The following is a 15,805-nucleotide window of genomic DNA, read 5'->3' as shown; positions in this document are numbered from 1 at the left end:
GGGCTATCATAACCGTAGTACACACTTGACCGGGACCTTTTCTGCTTAGAGCATCGGCCACAACATTGGCTTTCCCGGGGTGATACAGTATTTCACAATCGTAGTCTTTAACCAACTCCAGCCACCTTCTCTGCCTCATATTCAAATCTTTCTGGGTGAAAAAGTATTTAAGACTCTTATGATCAGTATAAATCTCACACTTTTCACCGTAAAGATAATGTCGCCAAATCTTCAAAGCAAAAACCACAGCAGCGAGCTCTAAATCATGAGTTGGGTAACGCTGCTCATAATCCTTCAGTTGACGAGAGGCATAGGCTATGACTCTGTCAGCTTGCATCAGAACACATCCCAGACCCTGTCTGGATGCATCACAATAAACAACAAATTTCTCTTGATCTGATGGCAAAGCTAACACCGGAGCTGTTATCAAACGTTGCTTCAACTCCTGAAAGCTTGACTCACACTTATCTGACCACAAAAATCTCTGATTTTTCTTGGTCAATTCGGTTAGGGGCATAGAAAGTTTAGAAAATGCTTCGACGAAACGTCGATAATATCCTGCTAACCCGAGAAAACTTCAAACTTCCGTCACAGACTTGGGCCTCAGCCAATTCTTCACCGATTCTATCTTATTTGGATCAACCATAATTCCATTCTTTCCAACAATGTGTCCCAGGAAGGACACTTCAGACAACCAGAATTCGCACTTTTTGAACTTGGAATACAGCTTGTGATCCCTAAGTCGCTGTAACACCATTCGAAGATGATGCTCGTGCTCCTCTTCTGATTGAGAGTATACAAGAATGTCATCGATAAATACTATAACGCAGTTATCGAGGAAATCCTTGAATACCCTATTCATGAGATCCATAAAGGCCGCAGGAGCATTAGTCAATCCGAACGACATTACCAGAAACTCATATTGCCCATATCTGGTTCTAAAAGCAGTTTTCGGTATGTCCTCCTCCCGAATTCTGAGTTGATGATAACCCGACCGTAAATCAATCTTCGAAAACACTGTCTTTCCCTGAAGCTGATCGAACAGATCATCGATCCTAGGCAACGGGTACTTGTTCTTAATCGTCAGCTTGTTTAGTTCCCGATAATCAATACACATTCTGAGGGAACCATCTTTCTTTTTCACAAAAAGAACCGGAGCTCCCCAGGGCGATACACTGGGTCGAATAAACCCAATGTCAAGCATCCCCTGAAGTTGTAACTTAAGCTCCTTGAGTTCTGCTGGAGCCATCCTATGCGGAGCTTTAGAAACAGGTTCAACTCCAGGTGCCAAATCAATTACAAAATCAATCTCTCGCTGTGGCGGCAATCCCGGCAACTCTTCGGGAAACACATCAAGAAAATCTTTCACCACCCGGACTACCTCAGGCCCAAATGTTTCAGGTCTGCTGGAGTCAAATACCACCGCTAGAAATCCTACACAACCATCGCATAGTAAATCTCTAGCCCTCAGCACAGAAATAACCGGAATCCGAGACCCCTGAACTGATCCAACATAAACAAATGGATCTTCACCTTCTGGCTGAAAAGTCACCATTTTACGCCTACAATCTATACTGGCCGAATACTTGGATAGAAAATCCATTCCCAGTATAATATCAAACTCAGTTAGTTTCAATTCTATGAGATCAGTACTCAATTCCCTATCTTCGATCCTAATTGGCATAGACCTAATGCGCCTATTAGAGATAACCAATTCCCCGCTAGGCATTAGGGTTCCAAACCCTCTTTCTAAAATATCACAAGGCCTACCCAAAAGATCAATCACTCTTGTAGCCACATATGAACGTGTAGCTCCCGAGTCAAATAATACTGTAAATAATAAGTTGTTGACGGGAAGCTGACCTGTCACAACAGAAGGACTGGCTGCAGCATCAGCTTGGGTAATGGCAAACACACGAGCAGGAACTGGTTTCACCTCAGCTTTCGGCTCCTCTTTCTTTGCCTGGGGGCAATCTTTCTTGAAATGCCCCACCATGCCACACAGGAAGCATGTCTTCCGGTTACATTCTCCCGGATGATGTTTCTTACACCTTGGACACTCAGGATAAGAGTAACCCTGGCGTCCTCCTCTGCCTTGGTTCCCACGGAACCGCTTACTTTGCCCCGAGCCACCAGAAGCTGGAACAACTTTTCTTTTCTGCTCGGTGGTGGAGTCACCACCATCCCTACCATAAACAGGAGTAGGAATAGTGGGGGTTCCACCAACACTCGGAGTCACCCGGGGCTCCTGAAGGAATTTCACCGCACCCTCGGCTCTCAAAGCCTTTTCAACCATCTCTGCATAAGTGGTTGCCTCAGTAGTAGTAATAACCAGATCATGTCTAATCTTTGCACTCAAACCCGCCAAGTATTTCTCTTTCTTACTGAAGTCGGTTGGGACAATTCCCGCTGCAAGCTTGGCCAAACGGTCAAACTTTGTCTTATACTCTGTAACCGACATTCCCTCAGATTGAACTAGTTCAGTGAACTCTTTCCGTTTTGCACTGCGGACTGCTTCATTGTAATACTTGGAGTTAAACAACTCCTTGAATTCTTCCCAGGTCATCAGCGTGACATCTCGAGTGAGGGTTATTAACTCCCACCACACGAGAGCGTCTTCCTGAAACTGAAAAGTGGCACAAGTTACCCGGTCATTTCCAACCACTCCCATAAAATTAAGGATGCGTTCAATCACTGAAAGCCACTGCTCGGCCTTCATCACATCAGGGCCTCCCAGAAACACTGGAGGTGCTTGTTTCCGGAATCTTTCATACAACGGCTCCATACGGTTGCCAACAACAGGTTGTTCTGCTGGCACCGCAGGAACTGCAACGGCTTGAACCACTTGAGGAGGCACGGCAGGAGGACCCTGCTGCCTCAACCTTTGAATCTCTTCATCTTGCTGGCGGATTCTATCTTGCATCTCAGCAAATCTTTGCTCCCAATCAGGAGGAGCTTGAGGTGGATTTACATGGCGACCACCCTGAGCTCTGCCTCGGCCACGGCCGCGACCACGAGGATTTTGAGGATTCCCCTGACCGCCTCCGGTCTCAACCATGCCACCCTGACTTCTTGTATTTCGCGGGGCGTCCATTTAATAGGACTTAGCCTGCGAATCCATAAGCCAGGCAGGTTAGACAGCGATCAAAATTAACACCGCTTTTAATAACTTAAAGGCAACACACTTTCTTTTCTTTTTAAAGAAATATATTTAAATCTAATATGCTTCCTAACATGCTTTCACATTCATTTAAAATACTAAACAAGTACGGGCTTACTGAACCGTGAACCGAGCTTTCTCTGATGAAGATTGTACATGTCATAACAAGCTTCGGTAAACAAACCTGGCGGCTCTGATACCAAAATTGTAACGCCCTAATGCTAAGGCACGCTACAGTGCTTTTTCAATTATTGTGCAATCTTTGCTAATCAAAGAAATTTCTCGAAAAATGTGTCAAATTAAAACTTTTGCTTTAAACATTAAACTTTGTAATATAATATAATATTTACGAATCCCGAGATCCCGATTTCAAACTTTGTAAAATTTACTTTTTAAACTTTACATTTCAAAATACATAATTTTCAGGTCGCACAGCGACTTTCAAAATATAACTCCCAGATGTCCCGAGACCGAACACTCCAGGTCGCGCCGCTTGACATGTACAACCTCACCCGAGCTCAGGTTCACTCCTGTTCAGCCTTCGCCTTTCCTTTACCTACACATAGAAGCAGAAACTGTGAGTCAACAGACTAAGTAAGAAATGCATATAACATACCATATAATTTCTGACCTGTAAATAGGCGCCCATACACCTATTTACAGAGCTTAACAGATGAGTATGAACGTTCAATACCAGGGTACAACCACTATACCACATACACATCGTACCTCACTGTACGAGTGTTGGTAGGGTTTATCCCGATCACTGAGTAACACTGAGTGATGTACCACACACCTTAGCATTTTCCCATGCTTGTGTTGGTATCACTGTATCGTACTCACAATCACTATACCAATACACTCTATAACTTATTCATACAAGTGTTGGTAGTGCTTAACATAATTCAAGCATGCATATATAAATACATATACACACATTCAGATAATCACATCATACATTATACACAGTTCTTACCTGTTTTCCGAATTCAAGTGTGCTGGCCGACCTGAACGGAATTCACGTGCTAGATGGATGCCCTAATCACAATAATAGCAACACAGATGAGTGACTCGCTAATCACTTTCCGGGACCTAAACTTGAAACTAAAAGTTTTCCTATCGATAAACCTCATGGCAATACCCTAAATATCTCAAAATTGGCCAAAACTAGGGTTCTAGAAATTCCCCCAACAGGCAGACCGGTTCCCAACCGGCAATCCGGTTCTGGGTCACCAACCGGTCGACCAGGCTGGTACAGCCTCCCAGAACCGGAATTTCGGTTCTGCTGCTGGGAACCAAAAATCATCCCCCTTAATTCAAATCAAGCCCAAACCTTTCCAAACTCTCCAGTATACCTATACAATGCATACACAATGATTTCCAGGCAGTAATTCACAGAATAAACCATTACAACTCAAGTTGCCATTAATGAACAAAGCTTGAGTTTCAAAACTCAAGCTTGCTTAAAACCATTCACAAGCATCAAAACCAGTAGCTAGGGACTTAGATTGACTCAAATTAACCCCAGAAATTGAACCCCAAGCATTTCAAAACCCAACAGCCACTAAACCTAGAAATTCATAGTGAAACTAAACTAAAACTTCAAAAACTTAAGGGGAGAAGAACTAGGGTTACCTTGTCTTGATTCCTCTTGAATCCTTTGCTGAAAACACAGAATTTCAGCTCCCAAAACCCCTTGCCCTTGCTGCCTTCGAAGAGAGAAAGAGAGAAGAGAGAGCTTCTCTTGATTTTTGATTTTTCTTTGTTTTTCCTTTATTTTTCAAATGAAAATGAGTTAATTACTTAACTCTTTCTAACTTAAATGCTAGGTGTCAACTAAAGGGACAACCACCTATTCCATTTATTAGCAAATGACTAAAATGCCCTTAGACTTAAAACTAGGGTATTTCTAAAGCTAGGGGTAAAATGGTCAATTCCATAACCCCGCTCAATCCCGATAATTTATTTTCTCTAAATTATTTCTCACTATGAAATAGGGTTCTAAACTTACCCATGTGATCAATCTAGCCATCCATCGCATTTTCCGTTATCGCCGAGCAAAAATTACAAAATTAACATATTTCACATATAAGCTAAATAATACCCCTAGAGTTTAATAAAATCTCCAGAATTGAGAAATTATAACTCTAATATTTATTTCTAAATATTGGGTCCACATTTAAAATTAATTCACAAATAATAATAAAAATAATAAAAATTAGTGCTAATTGCCTTTTCTAATCACATTACTAGAGCGGTCATTACATTACAAGTCAAAAATTATATGATATGTTATATGCATTTCTTACTGAGTCAATCGACTCACAGTTCTGCTTCCATGTGTAGGTAAAGGAAAGGCGAAAGCTGAACAGGAGTGAACCTGAGCTAGGATGGGATTGTACATGTCAAAGCAGTGCGACCTGGTGTGTTCGGTCTCGGGACATCTGGGGATTGTATTTTGTAGTCGCTGTGCGACCTGTGACATGTGTATTTTGGAATATTAATTTTTAAAAGTTTGAAAACGGGATCCCGGCAATTGTAAATATTTTAATATATTATAAAGTTTATTAATTAATATACAAGTTTTAATTTGAAACGTTTTTCAAGAAAACTCTTTGATTAGCAAAGATTGCACTAAATAATTGAAAAAGCATTGTAGCGTACCTTAGCATTAGGACGTTACAGGGTCGAAAGGAAACGTTAAATATTTGGGGCTTCCTTTATTTTGCTCTAGACAGAAGGATGCTTATTTTAACTTTGTTGTTGAGAATCTTACCTCGAAATTGCAGGGTTGGAAGGCTAAAACCCTCTCTAAACTGGGGCGTGCTACTCTGATCAAGTATGTGGGACTGTCCATGCCTATGTATGCGATGCAAACCACCAAGCTCTCTAATAGACTTGTTGCAAGAATTGATGGCTTGGTTCGTGATTTCTGGTGGGGAATTGAGAAAGGGAACCGAGGAATCCAGTTGAAAGCTTGTGATAAGATTTGTCTCCCTAAGTCAAGAGGTGGTCTTAGTTTTCGTATAACTAAGGAGATGAATCTTACCTTCCTAGCTAAGTAAGGGTGGAATCTTTTATGTGAAAGTCAGTCTCTTTGCTGTGATGAGCCAAGTACCTCAAAGGGAAGGAGTTTCTTAATTGTAAGTACAAGAACTCTAATTCTTGGTTTTAAAAAAATGTGGTCAAAGCTAGTGACCTCCAAAGAGAAGGAGCTTGTAAAGTGATCTCTGATGGAAGGGATACCAATATTTGGTAGGATGTGTGAGTCACCCATGGTAAATCCTTATACCCTATATCTAATGGTCACTCTGAGTGTGGCCTAAGGAAGGTGGCAGACTTCCTGACTAGCTCAGGAGAGTGGGACATTCAGAAGTTGTATTGTATGTTTGACAGTGAAACTACTTCAGCTATTCTGAAAGAGGGTAGACCCCCTGGTCAAGGGAAAGATAAATGGGTTTGGACAATAGGGCGGAACGGGAAATTCTCTTGCAAAACGGTTTATCTTACTCAAGCCTTACTTAGAGCTCCGCCTTGTGAGGTTGCCCCATCCATGTGGAATAAGCTTTGGAATAGTAAAATTATGGGGAGGCATAAGACCCTTTGGTGGTGCATCCTGTCAAAAGCCCTTCCGACTAGGGCTATTCTTGGTAAGAGACTTCATGTTGACGATGTTAATTGCCTTTTATGTGGAGTGGAGGAAGAATCTTTGGAGCGCCTGTTTCTCAAATGCGATCTGACATTCCATTTGTGGAGATCTTCTCCGTAACGTATCTTTGCAGTGTGTAATTCTAGCATTTGTATGTGGGACTGGGTCAAGTTTATTTGAAGTCTGAATAATAGGGGCATCAATGTTGATGGAGTCTTTATCTATTGTTGTTGACACTATTTGGCGAGCCCGAAATGAAAAGGTACATAATCATAAGTTGCTTAATTTGAACCAATGCATTGATTCTATTTGTTACTCTTATGCAGACTTGAGAGTGATTCTTATCCTTGCTCCCTCTCCTGTTCGTGAGGAGGTTTGGCCTCCTCCTCCTCCTCAGGATTGGATCAAACTAAATTGCAATGTTAAAGTGGGATTTGAAAGCTCGTGTATAGCGGTTGTTGCTAGAAATCACTTAGGTGAGGTGATCGGGGTTAGCACGACAGATTTAGTTTTTTCGGATGCTCTTTGTGGAGAAGCGGCGACGTGTTGCTTGAGAGTTGGCAAAGTCCAAAGATTACAAGTTTTTTTATTTTTTTTATTTTTTTTTATTTAAGCGTTTATATATTACAACCATGTTTTACCTGGGACTCGAACCCAGGACCTCCAAGACACACACACACCCACCTATGGCCACTTGAGCTAACCTCAAGTGGTTTCCAAAGATTACAAGTTCATCATTGTGGAAAGTGACTCAAGGATAGTGATCAATTCTCTCAATTGTAAGGAAACTTGATAAGAGATTGAAAACTACTCCTCTTTTTGCTTTAAGCTTTCTACTTCTTTTAATGGTTGTACGTTTTCTTATATTTTCAAAATTTGTAATTTTGCCGTCCATAATGTTGCTAAGTGGATCTTTACCCACAAATAATTTGGTATTTTGCCTGTAGAGACTATTCTAATAAACTTATTTTGTAATAATCATGTAGTCTAATTTATTTGCAATGAACGTTTTATTTTTTTTTTTAAAAAAAATATATATCTAAAACAAGAAATGAACTTTTTTTTTTCTTCTTAATAAGCATTCTAATTGTGTCCACATGAAGATAAGCCGAAAGAGAGAGGTTATTCTTTTATAATATCACTTTAATAATAGCCTTACAGCTTTATTTTTCACGCTTAATTAATTTATTTGTATTTTAATTGTTAATATATAAATATTGAAAATATATTTTAAGAGTGGTCCCAAACATGGTTATCTTCAAGAAGATTTTTTTTTTTCCTTTTCCTATATACAATTTTTTTTTTTCTTTTTGTCGTTGAATCTCTACGTTGGGATTCTTGCAGGACTTGAAATAAAAGTCACCTATTTTTGGGCAATTGCTTTTATCAATGCACTTATTGGAAAACCCAAAATTTATTTATTTTTCAAATATGTTATTTCTACTTATAATTAATAGGCTCATAATTTGAACTGTTCATATAAAGAGAAACGGAATTAAATTAATAAATTGGTGGCCTTGAAACCCCTAATTTTCACATGGTATCACTAGGGAATCTCTTCTTCTTCTTTTTTTTCTTAACAGCTTTTTTAGACTTTATGTTAAAAAAATAAAAATTACATATGATAATTAGGCTTGTAATCCGTGTACAAGTAAGTTCAAAGAAATATGATACCCTCAAAAGAAATGTTGAAATAAATAAATCAGACAAACATAATAACTAAGGTGTAAAATAATAAGGAAATTATATTGTATATCCACTTTAATTTACTTGTTTTAATTTTTATCTTTATATTTATATTTTTTTTAGATATACCTACTTTTATGAATGATGTCCCCATTAGACCTTTAGGTTATATAAATTATATGCTAAACTTAAGTAGAAAGTAAAGGTATATTAGACAATCTACTCAAAAAAATAGGTATATTTTAATAAAAAAAAACAATATAAGAATATTTTTGATTAATAGATACAAAAAAATAAATAAATATATTTTTCAATTTATTCCTAAAATAATTACTTTGAATTTATGGTATTAAAATATATAGAAAATAGTGGAGCACTTACAACAATTGAAGTAAAATAGATATAGTTAAAATATAGCTACAAACACCAAAAACATACCTCCATCTGATAAGGTAAAATGCATAATAAATTTAGGAGTAATTTGCGGCATAAATACCTAAGTTTAACTTCCAGTTGCAAATAAATACCTAAGTTTAATTTTTGGCGGTAATAATACCCAAGTTATATTTTTGGAACTCTGTAGGTACCTAACCGTTAAAATATTATGTCATTATCAACATGTCATTTTTTTATTGGTATATTTTAATTATTTTTTTTTTAAAAAAATAAATATTTAATGACTTGGACCAATTAGAAATGGCCACGTGGCAATTTACTTAACAATTAATAGTCAAGTACCTACAAAAGTTCCAGAATTATAACTTAAACTTAGGTATTTATTTGCAACTGAGAGTTAAACTTACGTATTTATGCCGCAAATTACTCTAAATTTAGGTAAACAAAAATAGCAAGCTACATATAAGTTATAACTTTTAACCATAGTGAAACTTTACATTATTACATATCTTGTGAAAATATTATATTATTATAGTATTTTTTTAAAAGATTATATATTCCAATATATTATCTCTTTCATTCTGTCAATGTATATATACTTTTTATTATTTTTTTATTTCAAATCATATTTTTTAAATTGTTTTAGGTCGTTAAAAATTCTTCAAGAATTTTACTTAATTTTATTCAAGTTTACTAATATGATGATTGACCTTATACTAAATTGTGGCCTTTAAACTTTGATATGTACTAAATCGTGCTCTTTAAATTTTAATATGTACTAAATCGTGACCCCTGAAATTTTTTTTGAATCCAACAATCTTGATAGTTTAAAAAAAAAAATTAACGGCTTAAAAAATTCAAAAGACAAAAATCCTCATTAGTATTTTTTTTCTACCTTTATATATGTGTACATTTTTTTTTCTTTCTATATCATTATGTATGTATTTATATATATTAATATTTTAATAATTTGATTATATATCTTATCTATATATATAAAAAAGTATGGAAGGATGACGTAGTACTCTAAAATCATTTTAATCTCACTATCTCTTCTCTCCTTAATTCTCTCTTTTTCTTAATTTTATTTAATTAATAAATATTAATTATTAATTAATTAAAAAAATTTTAACAAACCGTATATTATATATAAAAAAATAATAATTATTTTTTATTTATTATAAGCTATATATTTCTATAAAAAATTATTATTTTTATATCTCTTCTTATTATTTAACCTAATTTTATGTCTCTTCTAATTATATAATCTAAACCACTTATAATCCTAAAACTATAAATTTATCAACAATGATATGTTGATTTATTATGCTTTATTATACATTCTAAGGAAATTTTTAGTTATATTTTTTGCAGTATGATCAACACCATATGAAGCCAAGAATACGTTAGGATGATTAACAAAACTTTGACCTTTAATATTCTTTTTAAATACCTTTTTGAACCTTCTAAAAGTTTAGTCTTTAGTCTTTGGTTTCAATATTAAACATTACATATGGCTATATTGGTTGTGTTGGTTCAAAGCTATGGAGGTGCAAAGAGGAAAATATATAGAGAAATGATATTAAGATGTTGATAAATAAATTGTGGGACATCTACAAAGACGAGTCCCTAGAATAAGAGACTAATTGAAACTGCTGTGGTGTGTCGTGGCTGAGGCAGAACATGCAAACTTCATTAATGTTCTCTCTGAAGATGCTGCTGGTACGGTTGAGTACGTAACCGCTCCATCTGCAACTCGATAGGCTTATGGGATATTTGAGTTTTGTAATGGTGATTCGTAGTATATACTCTATCATCTTTTTCTTAATTTGATAAGGTGGTCGTCCCAAATTAATGGAGACTAACTGTAATGTGTGAAACTGAATGGGGCATTTTGATTTTGTAATGATAATTCGTAGTATATACTATATCATTTTTTTCTTAATGTGATAAGTCAGTCGTCCCAAATTAATTAGAGACTAGTTCTACTGACAATTTTACCACTTTATTTCAACAACTTATTCTTTTTTTAATAATACCATATTTTACAATTCAATCCTATAAATGCCAAAACTATTTATTAATTATCAAATAAAATTGCCATTTATATTATTTATTAATTAGACCATACAAAGTCTCTTAATTAATAAATTGATCCTGAAACCTCTTTTCTTCACAATTAAGCTCTTGCTTAGTGAAAATTCATAAATAAGACATAATCTAATATTAGAATTATAATTAATTAATTAAAATCAATTTAGTGAGTCTGCAAGCAGTATTATCGCAACTAGTGAGGGGACCATGAGCCTATATAACCGAGCTTTCAATAAGTAGATCTAGAATATACAAAGTAAATTCTCTAACTTATTAATTCCGTCTTGCGCCACTATAGATTTGGAATTGAATAGTACTCTCAATTATATAAAACGCCCTATATGTACCATGATATAGATACGTTATGATTATCCATTGTTACAATCTTAATAGTCAAAGATCCTCTATAGATGTTCTACACTAAATAGGGACAAAATTACCGTTCTACCCTTTAATGTTTTTCATCCTTTAAACACTTAGCTACTTATAAATAATATTTTAGTAAACTAATATAATTACTGAAATGAGGCATCAATCATTTATCTCTATTCAGCCAAGCTCGAAGGAAATCATCAGTTCAACTCTAAATACTTATAGAAGCTATAGATTCTATATCTATGATCAGCGCTCCCAGTCAATTGAACTACCATGTTCTCAAGATGTAAATATCTACCAGAACCATTGGTTAGTTTCTACGAACAACTTGAAGAACATAAATAATACAACTAAGTTAAACCTAATCATATCAGGATTAAGATCCATAGACCTAAGATCAACCATTGATATTGAGTTAGAAAGATATAACAGTAAGTTTATGATATCTTATTCAAGATCAATATCGGTCCCTTCCAATGTATACTCCATACATCCGATACTGGTAAACTTTGCTAATGTTCTGGAAAGGACATAACACTTATCCAAGGTGTAAGTATACCTTATCGCCAATTATCATGTCAGTCAAAATCCAGTGAACTGAAAAATCATGGGAATCAAACTTTTGAACATATAATCATGATTATATTTCACTGTGCTGACGACACTATAATCATGAACAAATATATTTGTGTTTTGGACTTAATAGAATTTATACATTAAACATATAATCATGAAATAAATCATGTGAACCATGCAACCTAAAATGATTTCTGATCTTTTATTAATTAGTAAATCTGATTATATTGAAATAGATTTTATTTAGGGCACAAAATCCAACAGTATTAGATACAACATGTTAGATCTTATTAAAAAAGAGAATACTACATACTACACTTAATTTGGATATCAAAGTGTTAGGATTATTTGAAATACACTTTTAGTTTTATATTAGTGCAAGTGGGAGTTTGTTGGGTTGCCTGCCCTAAATAAAATACATTTCAATATAATCAGATTTACTAATTAATAAAAGATCAAAAATCATTTTATGTTGCATGGTTCATATGATTTATTCCATGATTATATTTAATATATAAATTCTTTTAAGTCCAGAACATATATATATATATATATTTGTTCATGATTATAATGTCGTCAGCACAGTGAAATATAATCATGATTATATGTTCAAAAGTTTCATTCCTATGATTTATCAGTTCATTGGATCTAGACTGACATGATAATCAAAAGATAAGGTATACTTACACCTTGGATAAGTATTATGTCATTTTCAGGATATTGGCAAAGTTTACCCTTATTGCATGTATGGAGTATACATTAGATTGGACCGATATTGATCTTGAATAAGATATCATAAACTTACCATTATATCTTTCTAAGACAATATCACTGGTTGATCTTAGGTCTATGGATCTTAATTTTGATATTGTTAGGTTCAACTTAGTTGTATTATTTATGTTATTCAATTTGTTCGTGGAAGCTAACCAATCATTTTGGCGGATATTTACATCTTGGGAACATGGTAGTTGTAACACCCTAACTAGACTAGGCGTGTTACATGATTTTTAAACGTACTGTGCAGCTTGTTGTTAATCAACGAGGTTTATGAAAATCGTGATTAATTAAAATTTTGCTTTTTAATTAAAACTTATAATATTTCATACAAAATACTCGGGATCCTGATTACAAAATACTTTACAAAAGTTAATTAATTCTTTACAAAATATTTGTCGCCCAGCGACTAACTACAAAAGTGCTGCTATCCCGAGGATCGTACGCTCCAGGTCTAACCGCCCCGACATGTACAATCTTCATTGGCTCGTCCTCACAGTTCCTCAGCCTTGGCCTTGCCCTTACCTACACATAAACATAGCACTGTGAGTCGACAGACTCAGTAAGAAAAGCATAAATCATAAAATATACATAAATCTCGGGTTATGATCAGACGCCCATACCCCTGACCACAACCCTAATCCCCGTGTCTCACACGGTACTGAGTCTCGAACGTTCGTACGACAGTACTTTTGACAGAGTAACAGCCTATACTCGGTACACTGGTCATACTCCAGCTGCTAGTCATACTCTAGCCTTACCGATGTGTTACAGTATCAGCCTATACTCGGTACGCTAGTCATACTCAAGCTGCTAGTCATACTCTAGCCTTACCGATGTGATACAGTCAAACAGTACAGTACCATTGACCATAATATCAGCCTATACTCGGTACGCTAGTCATAGTCTAGCCGTACCGATGTGATATTGTCGGATGGTACGAAGCCAACATACATATCTAATGTAATCTAACAGGCTTCCTAACATGCACACTAAACATGTAAATACATATGCATACTGTTATACTAATCTTACTTCAATTCCAAATTCAGGTATGCCGGTCAACCTGAGTGGAACGAACTGCTCGGCGAATTACAGGCTCTTAATGACAACGATATCATCACACATAAGTGACTCACTAAATCACAACCGGGACAAAGGTTTTAAAACCAAACTTAACCTACTGTAACTTAATACAAAAATACCCCAAACTAGCCGGGAACAAACTGCCTGAAAACCTGAAACTAGCACGAAACAAGCAGCTGAGAAAAACCAGTTTTTACCCCTGCTGCAAAATTCGGGTAACCGGTTTCACAGGCAGTGTAAAACCGGTTAGCTGGTTTTACCTAGAAATCCCACAAAAATCAAACATTTCTAAAGCAACAAAACAAAGCTTCATGCATAAAATCAAAATCCACCATTAAAGCTCCAAGCTTTGAGTTCAAAACTCAAATTTGGTTAAATCTAATAAACATGCATCAAAACTTGATTTAATCTACTCAAACCAGCATAATATAACTGCAGATATCAAACCCACGCACAAACAACCACTACAGCAACTAATTCCACATTTCACTTTGAAAATCATAGTTTTTGAGTCAAAACTCCAAACTTGAACAAAGGTAACTAGCATGCATCACAACCAGCTCTATTCTACTCAATTAAACATGATTTAACTACTGAAAACATAACTCAACACCAGCAGTAAGAACAACAACCAAAAATCACAAAACATGCATGATCCATTTCCTTAAAAATCAAGAAACTAAAAGGGAAGTTGATAAAAACCTTACCTTTACTTGGAGATTACAAACAATAGTAGAAAATCACTTGAATCACAATGAAAACTCCCAGCCCAAGCTAGCCAAGAGGGTTTCAAAAGAGAGATGGCAAGAGAAAGAGAACCTTTTCTTCAAAAATAATGTTTTTGATTTTTTAATAAAATGAGAGAAGGAAATGATTTATCTACTTAATATTCAGCATAAAACTTAATTAAAAATCTGATTTAATGAACTTAATTAAACCCATATAAGACAAAAGCTCTAATAGGCAAAAAGACCATTTTGCCCACCCCATACTAAAAATCATAAAAGGGTACTTAGGGGTATTTTGGGAAACTCTAAAATCCCGTCTATTCCCGACATTCTAAATGTCTAACTATCGTCCCACTATACTAAAATACTAAGATGTGATTCTACCGAGCCATACACCACGTTCTATGTTACCGGGCACCGAAAATGCAAAATTATGAAATTTCACTATATGACATAAAATGCATTCCGAATTCAAATATAACAACATAAATAATTATTTAAATATCTATAAATAATTTTCATAATTAAATCTTAATTAACTGCTAATTTCCAAATTAAACTAAGCGGTCTTTACAACTATTCTCCCCTTAAAAGGATTTCGTCCCTGAAATCTAACCTGAACAACTCTGGATATTGAGCTCTCATGTCTGACTCTAGCTCCCAGGTGGCTTCCTCCACCTTGCTGTTTCTCCAGAGTACCTTGACCAATGCTATGGTCTTATTCTGAAGGACTTTATCCTTTCTATCAAGGATCTGCACTTGCTGTTCTTCATATGTCATGTCTGGCTGCAGCTCAAGACTCTCATAACTGAGTATATGAGTAGGGTCTGAAACGTATTTTCTCAACATAGAGACATGGAATACGTTGTGAACTGCTGAAAGAGCTCGAGGCAACGCTAACCAATATGCCACTTGACCAACCTTCTCGAGAATCTCGAAAGGTCCTGTAAACCTAGGGCATAACTTGCCTCTTTTCCCGAAACGTTTGATCCCCTTCATTGGAGACACCCGTAAAAACACATGGTCCCCTACTTGGAACTCAACATCTCTGCGTTTCGGATCTGCATAACTTTTTTGTCTACTTTGTGAGGCAAGCATTCTAGCTTTAATTTTCTCAATTGCCTCATTGGTCCGCTGCACTGACTCTGGACCTAGGTATTTTTTCTCCCCTGTCTCATCCCAGTGGATGGGAGACCTACACTTCCTACCGTATAGTAACTCATAGGGAGCCATCCCTATCGTGCTCTGATAACTGTTATTGTACGAAAATTCTATTAACGG

General features: G+C 35.7%; 1 protein-coding gene across 4 annotated transcripts in view; it reads left to right on the top strand.

Annotated features, from left to right (window-relative positions):
* Nucleotides 1-15,805, top strand: part of LOC115708805 (uncharacterized) — a 56,027-nt gene that overhangs the window by 16,260 nt on the left and 23,962 nt on the right. For 2 of the 4 annotated variants that reach the window (XM_061111664.1, XM_030636820.2), the window contains one exon: nt 5,507-5,701. The exons of 1 other annotated variant lie outside the window; for it this stretch is intronic. In XM_061111664.1, coding sequence (XP_060967647.1) covers nt 5,507-5,671 — 165 coding nt within the window. In that variant the 3' untranslated portion in view covers nt 5,672-5,701. Of the gene's footprint in view, nt 1-5,506; nt 5,751-15,805 lie in introns of those variants that run through there. One more of the 4 variants, XM_030636821.2, reaches the window with a different exon arrangement.

The sequence above is a fragment of the Cannabis sativa genome, chromosome 3, assembly GCF_029168945.1.
Source record: "Cannabis sativa cultivar Pink pepper isolate KNU-18-1 chromosome 3, ASM2916894v1, whole genome shotgun sequence".
Lineage (NCBI taxonomy): Eukaryota > Viridiplantae > Streptophyta > Magnoliopsida > Rosales > Cannabaceae > Cannabis > Cannabis sativa.
The sequence above is the reverse complement of the archived record's forward strand: the minus strand, read 5'-3'. Positions and strand labels throughout refer to the sequence as shown.